The sequence below is a fragment of the Oryza sativa genome, chromosome 7 (genome assembly GCF_034140825.1).
Source record: "Oryza sativa Japonica Group chromosome 7, ASM3414082v1".
In the NCBI taxonomy this organism is placed as follows: Eukaryota; Viridiplantae; Streptophyta; class Magnoliopsida; order Poales; family Poaceae; genus Oryza; species Oryza sativa.
Genome location: NC_089041.1, coordinates 25069809 through 25088954, shown reverse-complemented (window position 1 = coordinate 25088954; position 19146 = coordinate 25069809). Strand labels below are relative to the sequence as shown.

The 19146-nt window shown below is 46.4% G+C and overlaps 1 protein-coding gene and 1 long non-coding RNA gene across 3 annotated transcripts; both read right to left on the bottom strand.

Moving 5' to 3' along the window:
* Nucleotides 1-1574: 1574 nt before the first annotated feature.
* Nucleotides 1575-5773, bottom strand: LOC136357194 (uncharacterized). 2 transcript variants are annotated; one of them, XR_010742376.1, is made up of 3 exons: nt 4726-5773; nt 2228-3573; nt 1575-2090 (listed from the first exon to the last, which is right to left on the bottom strand). It is a non-coding gene; the product is annotated as an uncharacterized lncRNA (long non-coding RNA). The 2 variants fall into 2 exon arrangements; XR_010742377.1 differs by having other exon boundaries at nt 1575-2074.
* An 11764-nt stretch (nt 5774-17537) lies between these two features.
* LOC4343853 (cytosolic sulfotransferase 12) lies at nt 17538-18902 on the bottom strand. Its single transcript, XM_015789994.3, has one exon. It carries the CDS (start codon nt 18845-18847, stop codon nt 17816-17818), a length of 1032 nt encoding a protein of 343 aa, XP_015645480.1. The 5' UTR covers nt 18848-18902; the 3' UTR covers nt 17538-17815.
* Between the last annotated feature and the right edge of the window lie 244 nt (nt 18903-19146).

The following is a 19146-nucleotide window of genomic DNA, read 5'->3' as shown; positions in this document are numbered from 1 at the left end:
GAAAGCTTGGAGGTCTCCCGACGTGGCTGATCCCCACGGGCTGGGTGATCCGGGTTAGTAATGTCGTGTGAGTAAAGTGTACCCCCTCTGCAGAGGTTAACAAACTGTTCGAACAGCCGTGCCCACGGTCATGGGCGGATGTGAGGTGATTCCTAGCGTAGTTTTGTTTGACTACTGCTTGTGAAATTACTGTTGTGAAAAGGGGTTCGATGTTTGAAAATTCTGCAGGTGATGGGATCAGCTAGGCCCGGGTGGCCGTTTGAAAAGTGGTTGGCCCGGGTGGCCGTTTGAAAAGCTGTTGGCCGGGTGCCAACCTTGTTTCAATTCTAAAGACTGATACATTGCACATACTCCGACCGGACGAGACGCACTGTCTCATCCGTGTCGTTTGAGAAGCACTCACCTAGTTGTTTTAGAAAAGAGTTCAAATAAAAACAATTGCAAAAACAACAGCCTTTCCTTGAAGCCTGCATTAAACACTTATTTCCCATGGCTTGCTGAGTACTCCCGTACTCACCCTTGCTCTATATAAATGACCCCCCCCAAGTTGCTGAAGAAGATGAAGCGGAAGCTGCTGATGAGGAGTTCTTCCAGGAGCAAGCCGGCTACGATGAGTTTTAGGGTTTCGGCCTAGTTCCCAAGTCGCGCCTGTGTTGATTGGTCCAAGTCCTGGCTTCCGTTTCCCTTTTGTAATGCAGTTGTGAGCTCGGGATCTGTCCGCAGCCCAACATGACTGTACCTCTACTCTATAATAAAGAGACCTCTGATGCTATGATATTCTGTCTCCCTGTGATACCAGCACTGTTTCCTGGGACTGGTATCGATTAACAGGTTAATTTGGAACGTCACGGGCTAGTTCCGGTCGGGACTAGTTCGGGGCGTGACATGGACCCCCGAGATTCCTTCTATATGAGCGGCTAGATCCGTTTGAAATTGATGGTGTTAGGAGAGCTGAATCCGAATTAAAAACTTTATATCTTATTATCTTCTATGAACTAAAAGTGACGTAGTAATCTTCAAATAGACTTGGGGAATACTCTGATTTGGTCCCCAATCAACGTTCTTTTTATCATTTATAAATTTTTTTCTCAATCTGTTTTTCTTTAATTAAGCTAGTATCCCTATAAATAAGAACACACAACATACATTTATAGTGTAATAATGTTTGTTTAAATATATAACACGTAGATCTCACGTGTAAAGCATACAAATTTGATTGATGATAACATACGAGCCTGCCGTGATCTCCTTCGTCACCGTCTCTACCGATGTGATGCTCCTTGGAGCGCCGCCCCTACCGATCTCGATCCCTGTACGCGTGTCGAGTAGACGGACCAGGTAAAAGTAAAAAACCAGGCAATATGCATCCCACACTTCTGCCACCTGTCCCGCTGTCCGTGCACCCTCGCCCCTTCCCGGCCCTTCCGGAGGAACCCAGCCACCATGAACAGAACCACCAGCAACTTAGGGCCCTTTGATTAAAAAGAATTCATAGAAATTTTAGATGGTTTTATTCCTGTAGGATTTTTTTTCTATATAGCCCTTTAAATTAAAGGAATTGATCCTATAAAATCCTATGAAATTCCTATGGATTATCTTTTTCCATACAAGTTTTGCAAGTTTTGGAGGAAATTTGACATGAGATAGAACCTCATGGAAAGAATCCTTTGAGTCTTTATTTCTCCTCAAATTCCTATGTTTTTCCTGCGGCCCAATCAAACAGTCATTTCTATGTCTTTCCTGTGTTTTGCAATCCTCTATAAAACCAGTTACCACTAGCTTTACCACCAGTGGCCGCACCTTTCACTCTGCTTGATCTCTTCGTCGATCTCCTCCATTGTTCGTTGGTCTCCACGCGCGCGATCTGGAATTACAAACTTGTAGTGCCGATGGTTGCGGCGCCGTCGATGATCGCTGCCGTGGCCGTGGGCGTCGGGTCGACCGCCTTCTTGTACTTGCTGTGGCCGGCCTCGGCGCCGGCGGCGGCGATGATATGATGAAGGCGCCGGGCGCCGCCGGCTACGTCATCTCCCGCGCGGCGTTCCTGGCGAACCCGCAGGTCTACTTCCACCTCCTGCGCACGGTGGGCGCTGTCACGCCCGGAAATTCACTAGTAATTTCCGAACTTATTTGTGCATAAAATCCTCGTCCAGGAATCAGCCGAGGTACACAAACTGACAATTTAATATACAGATTCATCAAATTAACTAAAACGATAAATACTTACTTAAGAGGCACTAAGTCCTCACCAAGAAGAAAACTGCAGCGGAAAATAAAATCTAGCGAAGCTCCGGCTCCACTCCCACAGGCAGCTCAACTGGGGTATAAGCCAAACGTCTTCTCCTTCTGGATTCTTTTTCTTCAACTGAGGTTGATTGATTATTGCAAGGTGAGCATATGACATACTCAGCAAGCCACACAGCAAATATGCAAGTGCACAAGGATACCAAAGGATGGCATAATATAGGCTCATTTGCAAAAGCAGCATTTAGCAAAGAGTTAAGAGTAGTAAAACAGTAGAGTAATTAATTAAAAATTTTAATCAACACTGAACAGCACACCCATGCTGCACAGGCCCAACCATCCTGAACAACCATACCCGGCTGTACAGATTTAACTCCAAACCAGGAGCTAAGCAAATTATTACCAGTTATAGCATCCATAATTATTGTGAGAGGTGTGAGACTAATCACGAAAAACATTGTTCAACTCGCCCATAACCGCGGGCACGGCTATTCGAATAGTTTTACTCTGGCCAGAGGTGTACCACTGTACCCACAAGACACAGCCTCAACATCATGTCTACCATGCGTCGCGATACTGGAAAGTACCCGAATAGAGGCTGTGACAATACCCTCTGCATAACACAACTCACCACAGTGCACCATTCCTGGATCATAATCACCCCCTTATAAAACAAGGCATGGACTCCCCAGCGACCCCCGTGGGCTTATTTCCGCCACTTCTCAGTCTGGTGCTCCGCAATGAACCATGCTATACAAAAGGTAAAGCCGTTGCCCACGCTGGCTTGTGGTTGGTACGGTTAATGTTTCACAACAGTACCTCGCGAACCGGTCCTTAATTGTCATGAGCACGACTCTCAAAACCATGTGCTCACAACCCACCATTATCAAGTTTTAGTTGGCAAGTAATTAATTAACCAATCACGTTTGACCATCGTGAGCTACCATTAAACCATCATTAAATAATAACGAATCATAAGTTATCCCAATAGTGTGCTAATGTTTCTAAGCATGGCTAAGCAATCACATCTAATATCTAGCTGAACTAATATATAAAGCTCAACTAGTCAAATTATAATAACCCAAGGTATCAAGGATTAAAGTAATCAATGCAAGCAGGCCATAACAAAGGAATAGGTTCACACCACCCAGTGACATTCGAAAATAAATGCACAGTTGAAATAAATAGAGAATTTAAATATAGGATCAACATGCTCAAAGGATTGTGTTTAGGATCTGTGTGACTTGCCTTGCAATAATCGGTCTTCAATTAATCTTCTTGAATACTTCCGGCGCACTCGCGAACCTTCGCAACGACGGAAACGACAAGCTAACACGCAAAACGAAGAAAAAGACTAATAAAAACCAAATAAACAATACATAAAAAGTAAACAAACATGTAGATCATAATTTTAGATGAATTATGAGACTTGAACGGCCTCATTCTGATTTCATATGAATTTATTATGAATTTTACAAGATTAAATTCCAATTAAACCTATTAAAGAAAAGACTATTCCAAATTAATTAAACAATTTACAAATGATTTATAACGGAGACAGAAGATTAAAGCAACCTCCGGAAAAGATTAGATTATATTGGTAGATGACATGATAAAAAGAAAAAGGACTAATATGCCATTGAAAAGATAGAACGAATTTATATTGATTTTGGACGGCTGAGATTAATCTTGACCGAGAGTTGACCAAGATCGGATGGCTTAGATTGATCTGGCAAGCGGGCCTCACGAGATACCGACTCAACGAGTCAATTCTACGTGACACGGGATCACCCAAATGATCAACCGAAACCGGCGAACGGAACCGGCGGCTCTGAACTAAAGGACGACTCAACACGGACGAACGAACGAAGCACGGGGAACACCTCATTCGAACGAACGAGCGAACGACTCAACAACGGCTGCGGCTAAACCGGTGGACTAGAAACGATTCATGGTAAAACCCCGGTACGACAAACGATAGACCGGTAGGAACCTAGGGTTGCACCTACGGCTGCACAACTCGACTAAAAGCAGCGGCTAGGTTTAAGCGGCACACAACTGCGACACGGCGGCACTAGGGCGACTTGGCTTGGCTAGGCGGCAGCTCAGCGGATACACAAAGCTAGGGTTAGGGTGACGGCACAGCCGGTAGCAACCATGCACGGCTAGAACAGCAGGGCTATGAGCAAAAACGCAACCGGCACGGCTGCGGCTGTGGCAAAGCGGCAAGCAGCTGCAGCTAAGCGGCTCAGCCGGCACACGCGCAGCAGCGGCACGGCAAGCAGCAGCTACGACACAGCGATGACGACACACACGGAGACGATGATGACGTTAGGGCCAAACAAGATTAGATTAGATCGGATTAAGGCCCTAGGGAAAACCTCACAGGTGAACGGCAAAGGAGCGGCGGTTGCCGGCGAACCACGGCACAAACGCAAACGGAGGGCACCGGGAGCGAGAGGGGATCAAAGTGACCCTTACCACCACTTATGCGACGACAGACGGCGAGGGAGATGGCAGGCGACGAGCTCCAAAGGCGGCGACCTTGGGTTGACGATGGCGACGGCTTTCCGGCGACGAGAGGCAACAACCGAGGGCGGACGGTCTTCACCTCGCTCCTGCGATCCCGAGGGTGGTGACGGTGAATGAAGGCGGCGATGGACGGCGACGAACGGCGCGGCTGAAGATGGAACGGATCGGCTTCACGGTGACGACGGGCTTCCCGGGGTCTTCGACGACGGGGAAGTGGAGGCCGGTCTTCTTCTCCTCCTCGCGAACCCAACGGCGGCAGCGGCGACCGAAGGCGACGACCACAGCGACGGCGCGGGGCTGCTGGAGCGGCGCCGGCGAACCACGATACGACCTCGCCGGAGATAGAGCGGCCGGCTGCGGATTTGGAGGGCATGCACACGTAGAGGACGACGAGGCGAACCCAACGGTACTCACCACAACGACAATCGACGTCCGACGACGGCCGGCGACGAGAGGAGGCGGCGGCGGCTTGGACCTTACCGACGACGGCGAGCTACGGCGGCCGGCGGCGAAGAAGGACGGGCGGCCGGGCTTCTCCACCCCTTGGCGCACCTCTTGGCGACGGCGGCAAGCGGCGGCGACGGCAGAAGCGGCGCGGCGGCGCGGCTGCACTCGGCCGGCGGCGGCGACGAACTAAACGCGCGCGGCGACGAGGCTACGAGGCACTAGAGAGCTCGGGAGAGGGGGCAAACGAAAGAGGAGGACTAGGGGGTCCTATTTATAGCCTTGGAAGCTCGGGTCCGGGCCCAAAACGACGGGAAAAACTCGGGAAAGTTTATCTTCGCCGGAAAAAGGAAAGGATTTGATCCGCGAAATTGGAAAGGATTTCCATATAAAATTTTGGGGATTTCTTGGGGAAAAGGAAGAGGAGAATAAGAGGAATATTTCCCCTCAACTAATTTGGAAAGAGGAGCAACGAGGAGGCCGGATTTGGTGGAAGAAGGCGGCACTGTGCACAGGCTCGGCTGGCTCGGGCTCTGTCCAGAGCTGGAAGATGAACAGTGCCAGGGAGGCAAACTAGACTTTTTTCGGTTGGCTGAGAACAGAACAGAGCACTTGACTTGGGCCGGCTTGGGCTGCACAGCACGCGCGCAAGGGAGAGAGAAGAGGAAGGAATGGGCCGAAAATGGCCCAAGCGGAGGAGGAGGATTTTTATTACTTTCCCAATTAAAATAATCACTTAAATGATCTTTGAATTGTTAAAAATACTTCCAATGCTCAAATAATTTCAAGAAAAATCATGAAAATACTTGGACACTCAAAGTATTTAACAATATTAAAACCAGACCATTTAATGATTAATTTAATATGTGGATTATTACTGAAATGTTCTTTGTATGATTAAAAATTAGGAATTGAGCTCCGAAAAATTTGAGAAGATTTCAGAGAGTTGACTTAATCATGGAGAATTTAATAAAAATTAAATCCATCCATGCTTTATATTAGGGAAATTTTATTTCCCACATTTAACTTCACTTGTAAATTAAAGAACATTTAATATAAATTCTATTAATAATTTATTAAATAATTTATAAATCCTGAAACGAAAATCAGGATGTGACAGGCGCCAAGGCGGCCGCCGCCGCTTTTGCTGTCGCCGCCTGACGCGCGCGACGGCGCCGGCGACGTACGTACTCCACTCCGTTAGCTATTGCTGCTGCTGGATAGACGACTACACACCTATAGGCTATAGCTAGCTAGTAAGTACTATGTAGCTACACTAGTACATAGTTATCCTCCACGTACGTACGGGAAAAAGCTGCTGGTTTTGTTGTAGGGTAAGCAGTGTGGTTGATCGTGTTGGAATTAATGAATGGGTCTTAGCCCACTCGAAGATTAATTCTTTGGAAAATCACAAAAGCCCACCTCATGGGATGGCATGCATGTGGAGTTTAGTACCACTTGCTTATTCTAGGAGAGGGGGACCTCCTTAAAAGGGAGGATACCCTCCCAGTCACTTGAAGCATGTGTGGTGGAGAGAAGAGGGGAAACACGCGCGCGCTCGCTCGCCTCGCCTGGCCTGGCCTGGCAGGGCAGGGCAGGCGGCGCGCGTGCACGACGTACGCGTCGAATGGTCCGAAAAATTGGCTCCTAACCCTTGCGCAGATGCAGCCTCTTTTTGCAGTTTTGTTTTGCTGCAAATTCGGATTCGTTTTTGTTTTCGACAGGAATCTTGTTAGTGGCTCCCGTCTGACCAGAGACGGATTTAAGTTGGTTTTTGAGTCTAATAAAGTAGTCGTGTCTAAACATGGATATTTTATTGGTAAAGGTTATGAGTGCGGAGGCCTGTTCCGCTTTTCCCTTTCTGATTTCTGCAATAAGTCTGTGAACCATATTTGTGGCAGTGTGGATGATGAGGCTAATGTTTGGCATTCACGTTTATGTCATATTAATTTTGGCTTGATGTCTCGGCTTTCCAGCATGTGTTTAATTCCTAAGTTTTCCATTGTCAAAGGTTCTAAGTGCCATAGTTGTGTGCAATCGAAGCAACCTCGCAAGCCTCACAAGGCTGCCGAAGAGAGAAACTTGGCACCACTAGAACTCCTACATTCAGATCTTTGTGAAATGAATGGGGTGTTGACGAAGGGTGGAAAACGATATTTCATGACATTGATTGATGATGCTACTAGATTTTGCTATGTGTACTTGTTGAAAACGAAAGACGAGGCTCTAGACTATTTTAAAATTTATAAGGCAGAAGTTGAAAATCAACTTGACAGAAAGATAAAAAGGCTTAGGTCTGATCGTGGTGGAGAGTTTTTCTCGAACGAGTTTGACTTATTCTGTGAGGAACATGGCATCATACATGAGAGGACGCCTCCCTATTCTCCCGAGTCTAATGGGATTGCTGAAAGGAAGAATCGCACACTGACTGACTTGGTGAATGCCATGTTGGACGCCGCGGGACTGCCTAAGGCATGGTGGGGGGAGGCATTGTTGACCTCAAATCATGTGTTAAATAGAGTTCCTAACAGAAATAAGGACAAAACACCATATGAGATATGGATTGGTAGAAAACCATCACTTTCTTATTTGCGCACATGGGGGTGCTTGGCGACAGTCAATGTACCAATAACGAAGAAGCGCAAACTTGGACCTAAGACTGTGGACTGTGTTTTTCTGGGATATGCTCATCACAGCATTGCCTATAGATTTTTAATAGTTAAATCCGAGGTACCGGACATGCATGTTGGTACAATTATGGAGTCTCGTGATGCTACCTTCTTTGAGAGCTTTTTCCCAATGAAGGATACACATAGTGGTTCGAACCAACCCTCTGAAATAATTCCCAGTTCAATCACACCACCAGAACAAACTGAACATACACATGAACTTGTCTCTGAGGAGGATGTCAGTGAAGCTCCTCGAAGGAGTAAGAGACAAAGGACGGCTAAGTCTTTTGGTGATGATTTCACTGTGTACCTCGTGGATGACACTCCTAAGTCAATTTCAGAAGCATATGCATCTCCTGATGCAGACTACTGGAAGGAGGCTGTCCGTAGTGAAATGGATTCCATTATCGCTAACGGGACTTGGGAGGTAACAGAGCGACCCTATGGGTGTAAACCTGTGGGGTGCAAGTGGGTGTTCAAGAAGAAGCTTAGGCCTGACGGTACTATTGAAAAGTACAAGGCTCGACTTGTTGCTAAGGGCTATACTCAGAAAGAAGGCGAAGATTTCTTTGATACTTACTCACCTGTTGCTAGATTGACCACAATTCGTGTGCTACTTTCCCTAGCAGCCTCACATGGTCTTCTCGTTCATCAAATGGACGTTAAGACAGCTTTTCTTAATGGAGAGCTGGATGAGGAGATCTATATGGATCAACCTGATGGGTTTGTAGTTGAAGGTCAAGAAGGCAAAGTGTGCAAATTGTTGAAGTCTTTGTATGGTCTGAAACAAGCTCCTAAGCAATGGCATGAGAAATTTGACAAAACATTGACATCTGCAGGCTTTGCAGTCAATGAGGCAGATAAATGTGTGTACTATCACCATGGTGGGGGTGAGGGAGTTATTTTGTGCTTGTATGTTGACGACATACTGATATTTGGGACAAATCTTGAGGTGATAAATGAGGTTAAATCATTCTTGTCTCAAAATTTTGATATGAAGGATTTGGGAGTAGCTGATGTTATCTTAAACATTAAGCTAATTAGAGGTGAGAATGGGATTACACTCTTGCAGTCCCATTATGTGGAGAAGATCTTGAATCGCTTTGGCTACATTGATAGTAAGCCTTCTCCAACACCTTATGATCCTAGCTTGTTGCTTCGCAAGAACAAGAGAATTGCTAGGAATCAACTGGAATACTCCCAAATCATTGGCTCGTTGATGTACCTGGCTAGTGCAACTAGGCCTGATATCTCCTTTGCTGTAAGCAAGTTGAGCCGATTTACCTCTAATCCGGGAGATGATCACTGGCGTGCGCTTGAGCGAGTAATGCGCTATCTGAAAGGTACTGTGGAATTGGGGCTTCACTATTCTGGGTATCCTGCGGTACTGGAGGGTTATAGTGATTCTAACTGGATCTCTGATGTGGATGAGATCAAAGCCACTAGTGGATATGTTTTCACACTGGGTGGTGGTGCTGTTTCATGGAGGTCTTGCAAACAGACCATTTTGACGAGGTCAACCATGGAAGCAGAGCTAACGGCACTGGATACTGCTACTGTTGAGGCAGAATGGCTGCGTGATCTATTAATGGATCTGCCTGTTGTTGAAAAACCGGTGCCGGCTATCCTTATGAACTGTGACAATCAAACGGTAATTGTCAAAGTGAATAGTTCTAAGGATAATATGAAATCGTCTAGACATGTGAAAAGACGATTGAAGTCTGTCAGGAAATTAAGAAACTCCGGAGTTATAACGTTGGATTACATCCAAACAGCGAGAAATCTGGCAGATCCCTTCACGAAGGGACTATCACGAAATGTGATAGACAATGCATCGAAGGAGATGGGTTTGAGACCCATGTGAGTTATACTATGGTGGTAACCCAGTCTATGTGATCGGAGATCCCGTGAATTAGATCCTGGGAAGAACAAACCATTAATAAACTAGAGGAGAGTACCAATATATATACCCTCTCCAAGTGAAGATGCATATACTCTCGTGAGCTGCAAGGCAGGTTGGCTATGCCTTAATGAGTTCTGTTGGCTTTAATTAGCGAAGATGTTGTCCTGCAGAGTATTCTTGAAAGAACTCACCTTTGTGAGCTTGACTGTTGGTCGCAGTCTATGAAGATTTTGGGTGAATCTTCTAGGAAGCTTACTAAAGACCTAGGAGTATGACTTATACGCTCCACCCGAGGGGTAGTCTACAGACGGTCTAGTACCAGATAAGACTTTGAGTGAAACTTGCTTGCACAAGACTTGCAATTCAAGGCGTAGTCCATTGTTCAAGTTGTGAGTAAGTGTAGCTTGGAGTTCTAGGTGGATGTTCAACCTTAATTGGTCTCCATCGAACCGCTGGTATATAAACAGTATATTGGAAAAGGCAAATCTCAGTGGGATTTTGAGATTTGGTGGGGGATTGTTGGAATTAATGAATGGGCCTTAGCCCACTCGAAGATTAATTCTTTGGAAAATCACAAAAGCCCACCTCATGGGATGGCATGCATGTGGAGTTTAGTACCACCTTGCTTATTCTAGGAGAGGGGGACCTCCTTAAAAGGGAGGATGCCCTCCTAGTCACTTGAAGCATGTGTGGTGGAGAGAAGAGGGGAAACACACGCGCACGCTCGCTCGCCTCGCCTCGCCTGGCCTGGCAGGGCAGGGCAGGGCAGGCGGCGCGCGTGCACGACGTACGCGTTGAATGGTCCGAAAAATTGGCTCCTCACCCTTGCGCAGATGCAGCCTCTTTTTGCAGTTTTGTTTTGCTGCAAATTCAGATTCTTCCGAAAAATCCGGTGCGTGCAAACGGCGTGGAGTCCAGATAAGTTACGCGTGACTTATCCGGTTCGGTTACGCGCAGTAGAGATCGTGCGGGCGCCCTGATCAAGCGACCCTTCTCTATATAAACCGACCTGCCGTCTTCACGCAACACACACGAAATCAATCTAGGGTTTGCCTCCTACTCTGTACTGCGCCGTCGCTCGTAGACTACTCCATCCCGCTCGCCAGCGTGCACCGGCGATCGGGAGAGCAGGTCTCCGGAACCTTTGCCTTCGACGTCCTGCACCGGGAGAAGGCGGCAATAAGTTTTTTGGGAAGCGCTTCGCGCGACTGCTCCCTGTTCGTTCGCGACGGCTCGCCTTCCTCTTCGCTCGCGTGTTTCGTGCCTTCGTAGACACCTGCGAAAAGTTTCGACCAAGCAGCCGGTCTTTCTGTCACCTCGGTACGTGTTCAATATGTTGCGCATATTTGATCTGTTTATGTTATACTGTATAGTTTACATATGTAGATCTAATGATGCGTTCATGCTAGTTTTCATCTGTAATGTCATGATTTATTTATGGAATAAATTAAATCATTATATGTCTATAATCTCAACAGATCGTGCATCCTAGCTTTGCATGGATACACGCCCAAATAGTATGTTCCATTCGAATTGGTCATCGCGTACTCCTTTAGTTCATCCTTAAAAAAATAAACTTTAATCCCTTCATCCTATAAAATATATCAACTTTAACCTATTATAAAAATCAACTTTAATCCCTTCATATAAAAAAATCAACTTAAAGTCATTATGTGGATGCACGATCGAGCAATTTATTGGTGAAGTTTATTGGTGAAGTTAGGGCCTGTTTAGTTCTTCCAAACCTCTAAAATGGTAAAAGTTTTTACCGTTTTGAAGCATATTTTGTCAAAATGAATCTAAACACTAGTAGTAAAAGTTATCAATTTAATATTTGTCATTTGAAAATTTGAAAATCTAGAGTAGTAAATTTTGTCGAAAAGTGCGTTGGGAGTGCTCTCTCTACCAGAAAAATGGTAGAATATGCATCTAAACAGTAACTATTAAAACTTCAACTTCAAATGCTAATTTTTTTTTGTCACCAAAACTTTTACCACAGAAAATTGATTTAAACATGCCCATAGATTATAAAAATCATGAACGAACGAGTCTGAGTCAATGTTAACGGATCTATCGATCTGGATAAAAAATGCATATCTAATTTTATTTTTAAAAGTTAGATATTATCGTTAGAAGTTAAAAGGTCCACGGATGTGAGTGACAACTTATTTAGTGTGAGTGAAATTTAGTTACAAATGTTGGTGATTTTTAATTTTTATTTTACTATATTCTAAACCAACCAAACAAGCTTCCTTTCCAGATTTTTAGTGCTATGTTGAGTTTCATATGTTACTATGTTGTTACTAGCCTACTACTACCTACATCTATATAGGATTTTTATAAATGAGAATGTTCTAGATTTTTTGTGCTACGTTGAGTTTCATACCACTTCTTCCGTCCTATGAAAAATTAATCCTTTCATCCCATAAAAAAATAATCTAGTATTGAATGTAACACATATAGATTAGTTGTACTAGAGTTCTAGATTCACTTTTTGTTAGGATGGAGAAAACTAGGGTGTTACTAGCCTACTATACTATTACCTACGTCTATGTAAGAGCAATTACAATAGCACGCTATAAGCCAGCTATAAGCATATTTTAAATAGATAAAGGAAGAGAGAAGAGCAGCGGGCTATAAGTCTATAGCCAGCTGTAGCACGGACTCCAAAACGGAATGTGTGTATGATAGGTGGGACCAGGTATTAATAGTATAGTAAGCAACTATTGTATGAATTGGCTATTACATTGGCTATAGATGATTTAAAACTAGTAGTGGACTATACTATTAAACTTGCTCTAAGATTTTTTATAAATGAGATGGTTTATTTGGGGGAAGGAGCACACTACTACTAGAATTTATCGTCTGCTCACAGATTTAGGGGGTGTTTGGGAGAGAGGGGCTAAACTCAAAACCATAAGTCCATATCCTAGAAACTTATGTTTTTGAGAGAGGGGCTGAAGTCTCCCAAACACCCCCTTAATTACTCGGGTAAACGAAACGGGCATCCTCTCAGTGCTGCTTCTCACTTAATTGTAGAACTTTATTGAAGGATCAATTACCGGCCGGAGTCCCAAAAAAGCGTGGGAAAAAAAGACACGGCTAGATCGCGCGCGCTAGCGGCATATCGCTAACCAGCGACGCCCTTCTCTTAAACAGTTACTAGTACACTCAACAGTACATGCCTTTTTTTTCTTCCTAGAGAATTTTCTCCTAAATTACTTATCCGATTTATAATCCGATTACACCATTATGGTTGTTGTAATTAAATCTTTACAACAAGATCTTACACGAAATATCTATGTTGTAAATTACTTTTATTATATATGTAAGCTACTTTTGTCCTATACATAAATTACTTTTAGATTTAAGCTCTTTAATAACTTATATCTTTTAAATCACATATTATTTTCATGATCTATTTACATCATTGTACTCTACATAAAATATGAGATAAAAAAATCCATGTTGAATATATTCAAACATTTCATTAATTTAAAAGTAATTTATTTAAATTGTAGTAGTAACTTAGCTATGCAATAGATGTAACTTAGCTATGCAATAGAAGTAAGTTAGCACAAAATAGAAGTAAGTTGTTACAACATTAGAAGTAAATTCGAGAGAAAAATATTTTGTATCTAAAAATTAAATTTAAAGTCCATAAATTATAGAATTGACTAAAAACTATAATAAATATAATCGACTTAAAGCATTATGAATATATAAAAAGTAATTAATTAAATCTAAAAGTAATTTATATATATGATAAAAGTAACTTAAGTATATAACAAAAGTAATTTACAAGTATAAATATTTTTTCATCGTAGTATAATCATGTAAGATCTAGTTTTGAAGATTTAATTGCAACGAACACAATGGTGTAATCGGATTATAGATCGGATAATTAATTTGAGAGAAAACTTTGTAAGAAGGGAAAACAATACATGATGTGTAATAGAAAAAAAGGCATGCATGTGCGCTGGCTTCTCCACGGCTTCTATGGTTGGCGTCGCCCGATAAGACAATATCAAGAGGCCTCGCTGATTAGTTTTTGCGAAAAAAAAAAAGCATCGTCCCATCGTCTTCACACATTTTACTACGAGCCGTTTGATCTATACCGTCCTTCAAATTGTGATCAGCTTCCAAGTTCCAACCCATCCCCTTCCCGAGGAAAACAAGCAAATTAATGCAGACTAAATTGCCTATATATACCACGTCTAGCACTAGTCATCTCGATCTTGGGAAGTTCAGAAGTAGTCGACCTTGGGAGGTTGAGACCGCGATCGATCGAGAGCTAGCCATGGTGTCGCTGGGATTCGTCGTCGGAGCGGCCGCCGCGGCCGTGGTCGGCGCGGCGGTGAGCCTGCTGCTTTGGCCGGTGGCGGCGCCGGTGGTGATGATGAAAGGTCCAGGCGCCGCCGGCCACCTCATCTCCCGCGTGGCCTTCGAGGCCAACCCCAAGCTCTACTACTACCTCCTCCGCACCGCCGCCGCCGCGTGACGACGTACGACGACGACATTACGTACGCACGCATTGTGATCGTTGCTTGTGGTTCTACTTCTACCTATTAATGCTAGATGCTTTCTTGCATGGTCGAGTATGTTCGTTCGATCGATCGGGATGGCTGCTTGTTTCCTTGTTGCTCTGTAATGGTTTGAAACTAATATATATATAAACGGAGGAGTATTTCAGAAAATTTTCTGTTCTCTAGTTCTCTCGTTCTTGTATTGAATGAGGCCTTCTTGCGACTCTGAACGTCGATCTATATCCCATATCCTAAGCCTCATCTTAACTATGAGTCTAGACACATATTCTTAGTTATAAAATTTATCTTTTTTACAGAGAGAGGAGTAATAGTTGTGATCGATATTGTCATACTCTGTGATGAAGCCAAAGTAACTTTTTGTACATTTGGAGCTTAGTGTAATTTTCTTTTTATATTTTCTTATGTGCGACAAATGGTTTTTATAATGGTAGAATGATTAAACGTCGATAATAAAAAGGCCAACAATGAAGCAATGGAGGCTTCTCTTGAAGTTTCACAGAGCTGCAATTGTTTCATCGAGTAGTAGAACAAATCGAACAAAAAAAAAGTTGACGCGGTTGAGATCAAGTAAACAAAGAGTAAGCAAAATCAACGAAATCTTGCGTGAGAGGGTCAAGATTACCTCCGTAACCAACCAAATTCAGGTTCCACCTAAAACACTTCTGGATTTTTATTTTATTTTATTCGATCTCCTCTTATCACTACTAGGAAAACTATTTTTCGTGGCGGTCATTTTGCGTTTTCGCTAACGGTATTTGGAGCCGCCACAAAGCAAAGGCCAGTGAAGATCTAAGATTTTCGCTGGCAGTTGCGATCCGCTTGCGAAAATAGGATTTTCACAGGCGGACGCTTAAGAGGACCGCTTGCGAAAATAGATTTTCGCTGGCAGACCCTTAAGAGAACCGCTGCAGGCGGATCCTTAAGAGGACCGCCAACGAAAAGATTTTTTTTCCAATAAAAAAATAGCAATCGACCTCTTGAGCAGTTGGATTTTTTTCAATCCATACTCAAAATCAATTCAAATCGGCATCAGATCCATATTCAAATCCACATGCAGAAAACAATACATCAATTTTCACCACATTTTCAACAAGCAAACATCAATATCACAACCGCCGCCCACGCATAGAGCTGTCGATAGCGGCGTCGTCGTCATCGCCGCCACGGTTGTGGTCGACGATTGCGGTCGTCGTCGTCGTCGCCGCCATAGTTATTAAGACCAGACCGGTGATCGAACCGTTAAGTCACTTGGGTCACTGGTTTATTGGTCGGACTGGTCAAACCGTCGGTTTAAAGAGGTTCAAATAGGTGTGTGTTATAGTTGTTTCACAACCCATCACATAGCCTGCTGGTAGAGATTCTCGGTGGAAGCATGGAGGTTTTGGGTTCTACAGCTTTTTTTTACCTATTTTCTCTAATTCATGTGACGCATGTACTCTACAGCGTCGCCACCTCACGTGTGACGCCGTTCAAGCGGTTGAACCACCCCGGTTTTTCTCCGGTTCTGCAGTAAACCGCCCGGTTCAACCGGTTTCTCTCCGGTTTGATTGCGCGCTGATCTTATATCTGAACCGAACCGGCCGGCGCCCTGGTTCCGGTTTTTCCCGGTCAGACCGCCGGTCTGGTCCGGTTCTAATAACTATGGCTGCCGCGGTACCGGGCGGTGCCCTGGTTCCGGTTTTTCCTGGCCGGACCGCCGGTCCGGTCCGGTTCTAATAATTATGGCCGCCGCGGTCAGATCCGCCGCCGCCGCCCACCTGTCGTCGCCGCTACGGCCACCGCTTCCACCTCTCCTCTGGGAAAGGGAGAAGGAGGGGAGGGAAGAAGCCGCTAGAGCCGTGCTCCCGGCCGGCGCGCAGCATCGTCGTCGTCGTCGCCGCGGTCACGGTCGTCGTCGTCGCGGTTGCTCTCATGCCGCCGACCCCGTTGTCAGATCCACCACCGCCTGCCTTCCGTTACCGCCGTGGTCGCCGCCACCCCCTCCCCTCCGGCTAGATCTGGGAGAGGGAGAGGGAGAGGAAGGGGAGGGGAGGGGAGGGGAGGGGGGAGCTCGCCATGTCCCGCAACAACGAGCCGTCGCCGCAACCATCGCAGCACCAAGCCACTGTGGGAGGGGGAGGGGAGGAGGAGGAGCTCGTCGCGCCCCCCGACGGCTCCTCCCGTTGCTGTCGCCGCACCCCCCCGACGACGGCCTCCCGTCGCAGCTACGTGCCCGCCTCCCGTCGCCGTCGCCACCACGCATAGCTGCCGGAGCCGCTGTCGCCACCCGAGAACCCCGCAGTCGCCGCCTGAGAGGAGATGTGGATCTGGAGGGGAAGAGGAGAGGAGGGTGCTTGGATTTGGAGGAGAGGAAGTGGATCTGGATTTGGAGGGGAGAAGTGGAGATATTTTTATTCTGTAGTGGTGGGTGGATAAAGGTATGGGCGCGCGGTGATTTTTTTATGTGCGAATTTTTTTAAGAGCGCCAGTGTAAATCAATTTTGGCTGGCGGTTGATTAAGTGGGCCGCCAGCAAAAATAATTGTAACTTGCTACCGGACTATTTAACCCAACTGCCAGCAAAAATTATCCATTTTTGTTAGCGGCTCATCTAAGTGACCGCCAGTGAAAATGAACATATCTTCGTTGGCGGCCGATATAACATGGTACCCCTCACCCCCTCGTTACGACCATGCTGGCGGTTTTGGTATTTTTCCGCCAGCGAAAATTATTGACCAACACCATAAAAAATTATTTTTCTAGTAGTGTATTTCGCTCATGCTGTGTTTCTGATTTATCTTTTTTTGTGTGTGATTGTTTTTTTGATCAATCTCGTTTTCTTACTCTGCTTGTTTCATCAAAACCACCATCTCTTTTGGATCTTTTCATGGCTTTGACTTGGGCAAATGCAGAACACATGGCCCACACAAAAAAGTCCAAAACGAACAAACAAACTCGGCCCAAATCAATAAATAGCCCAAACAAAATAAGACCTTATTTAGTTTAGTTGGGGAAAAGAAAATTTTTGGGTGTCACATCAGACGTTTGACCGGATATCGGAAGGGGTTTTCGGACACGAATAAAAAAACTAATTTCATAACTCGAAGTTTGAATTGTTTTAAACTCAGAAATAGATTTATCTTATATTTTAAAGTTTTTCGTACAAAATACATCATTTCATTTAATAATTTGTATCATGATGCTCACAAAATCAAGTGGATGATGATCAAGCCCGAATCACTCTCATTTCTTTATTCGATGCGCCTTTCGTCACATCTCCGTTCCATGATTGGAACCGAGAAAAGTGGGTAATCACAAATAAAAACAAGCGATGCCAAACAAAAATGTCCGAAACAGCAGCAAAATCACAATGAAATGAAGCACACGGAAGCAGATCCTCTGACATGCAGTTGGGTCATTGACATGTGGGTTCCACTTTGCTATGGCCCACATGTCAGTGACTGACGACGACGTCGCTGGCCAACTGCTCGATCCGTGTCATGGAACAATGGTGAGCCCTGTGCCACGGAATTTTTCGCGGAAGATGCCGTCCAGCCTCGCTGCCGTCTCCGGCGACATGTGGTTCGCCCAGTCGCCGGCGACGCCCTTCCTGAAGAAGGCGTCGCGCGGCATGCTCTTGTACGACCCCGCCGTGCCCCGCCGGTTCACCTCCAGCGCCTTCATCCTCTCGAAGCTGCACAACTCCACGACGCTCGCTACGGCGCCGGCGGCCTCCTCGGCGGCCGAGAACGGCCGCCCCATGAACCTCGCCATCGCCCTGACGTGCTCGCCGGCGGCGCCGTCGCGGAGCAGGTCCTCGTACCTGAGTAAGAGCACCCGGTCCGGGCGGGAGACGCTCGCCCGCCAGTAGCCGAGGATGTGGTCCCACATCGGCCCGAACGGCACCGTGCCGTCGGCGACGGACTCCACCACGCCGGCGAGCGACAGGTCGGGCTGGAGGCGCCGCATGAAGTGGTACAGCGACACGACCATGTCCTTGGGGTCCCTGCAGATGTAGACGACCTTGCATCCGCCGCCGCCGTCGCCGGCGACGACCGACTCCGGGAGAAGCTGGTACGGCGTGTGCGTGTTGATGAGGCGCGGCGAGGGGAGCATGTCGAGCTTGGCCTCGTGGCCGTCGGTGAAGACGTCCTCGACGAACGGGATGACGTCGTGCGGGTTGAGGCGGAGCAGCGGGTGTTCGTCCGCCGGGTAGGCGGCGCGGGTCATGGCGGCGAAGGCCAGCGCCTTGAGCCACGTGGTGCCGCACTTGGGGTAGCTGGCAAGGACCACGTCGTCGGCGCGCGGCGTGAAGCGGCGGCGGAACGCGATGATCCCCGGCGCGTAGTGCTCCGGCAGCCAGAACCCCTCGTAGAGCCGCCCGTCGAGGTACTGCTCCTTCCGCGGCAGCGCCGCGACGAGGTCGCCGAACTCCTCCTTCGGGAGAGGCGAGCGCGCCTCGGCGGCGGCGAGCGTGCCGTCGTCGTCGGCGTCCTTGAAGGGGACAGGGCCCGTGGCGGCGGCGGCCATGGATGCGAGAAGCAGAGGAGCTCAGTGAGAGTGTGAGACAAGTGGGTGAGTGAGCGATCGATCGATCGAAAATGAATTTTATATAGTGGAGATGATAAGGTGGAGTTGTGCCTTTCTTTGACTTGTTGACTGGTCAAATTTGGACTTTACGGTGCGTGCTAAGCTTGGCGTGCCCGCCAAGGAGGGAGAGCAGCGCTCCACGTGACCACGTGGCGTTTTAATGGGCCTTGATCTCGGCCCATTTCAGCAAGCCCAACAGGCCAGTTCCATGCTTCGATCATGCTGGCATCAAGGGTCTG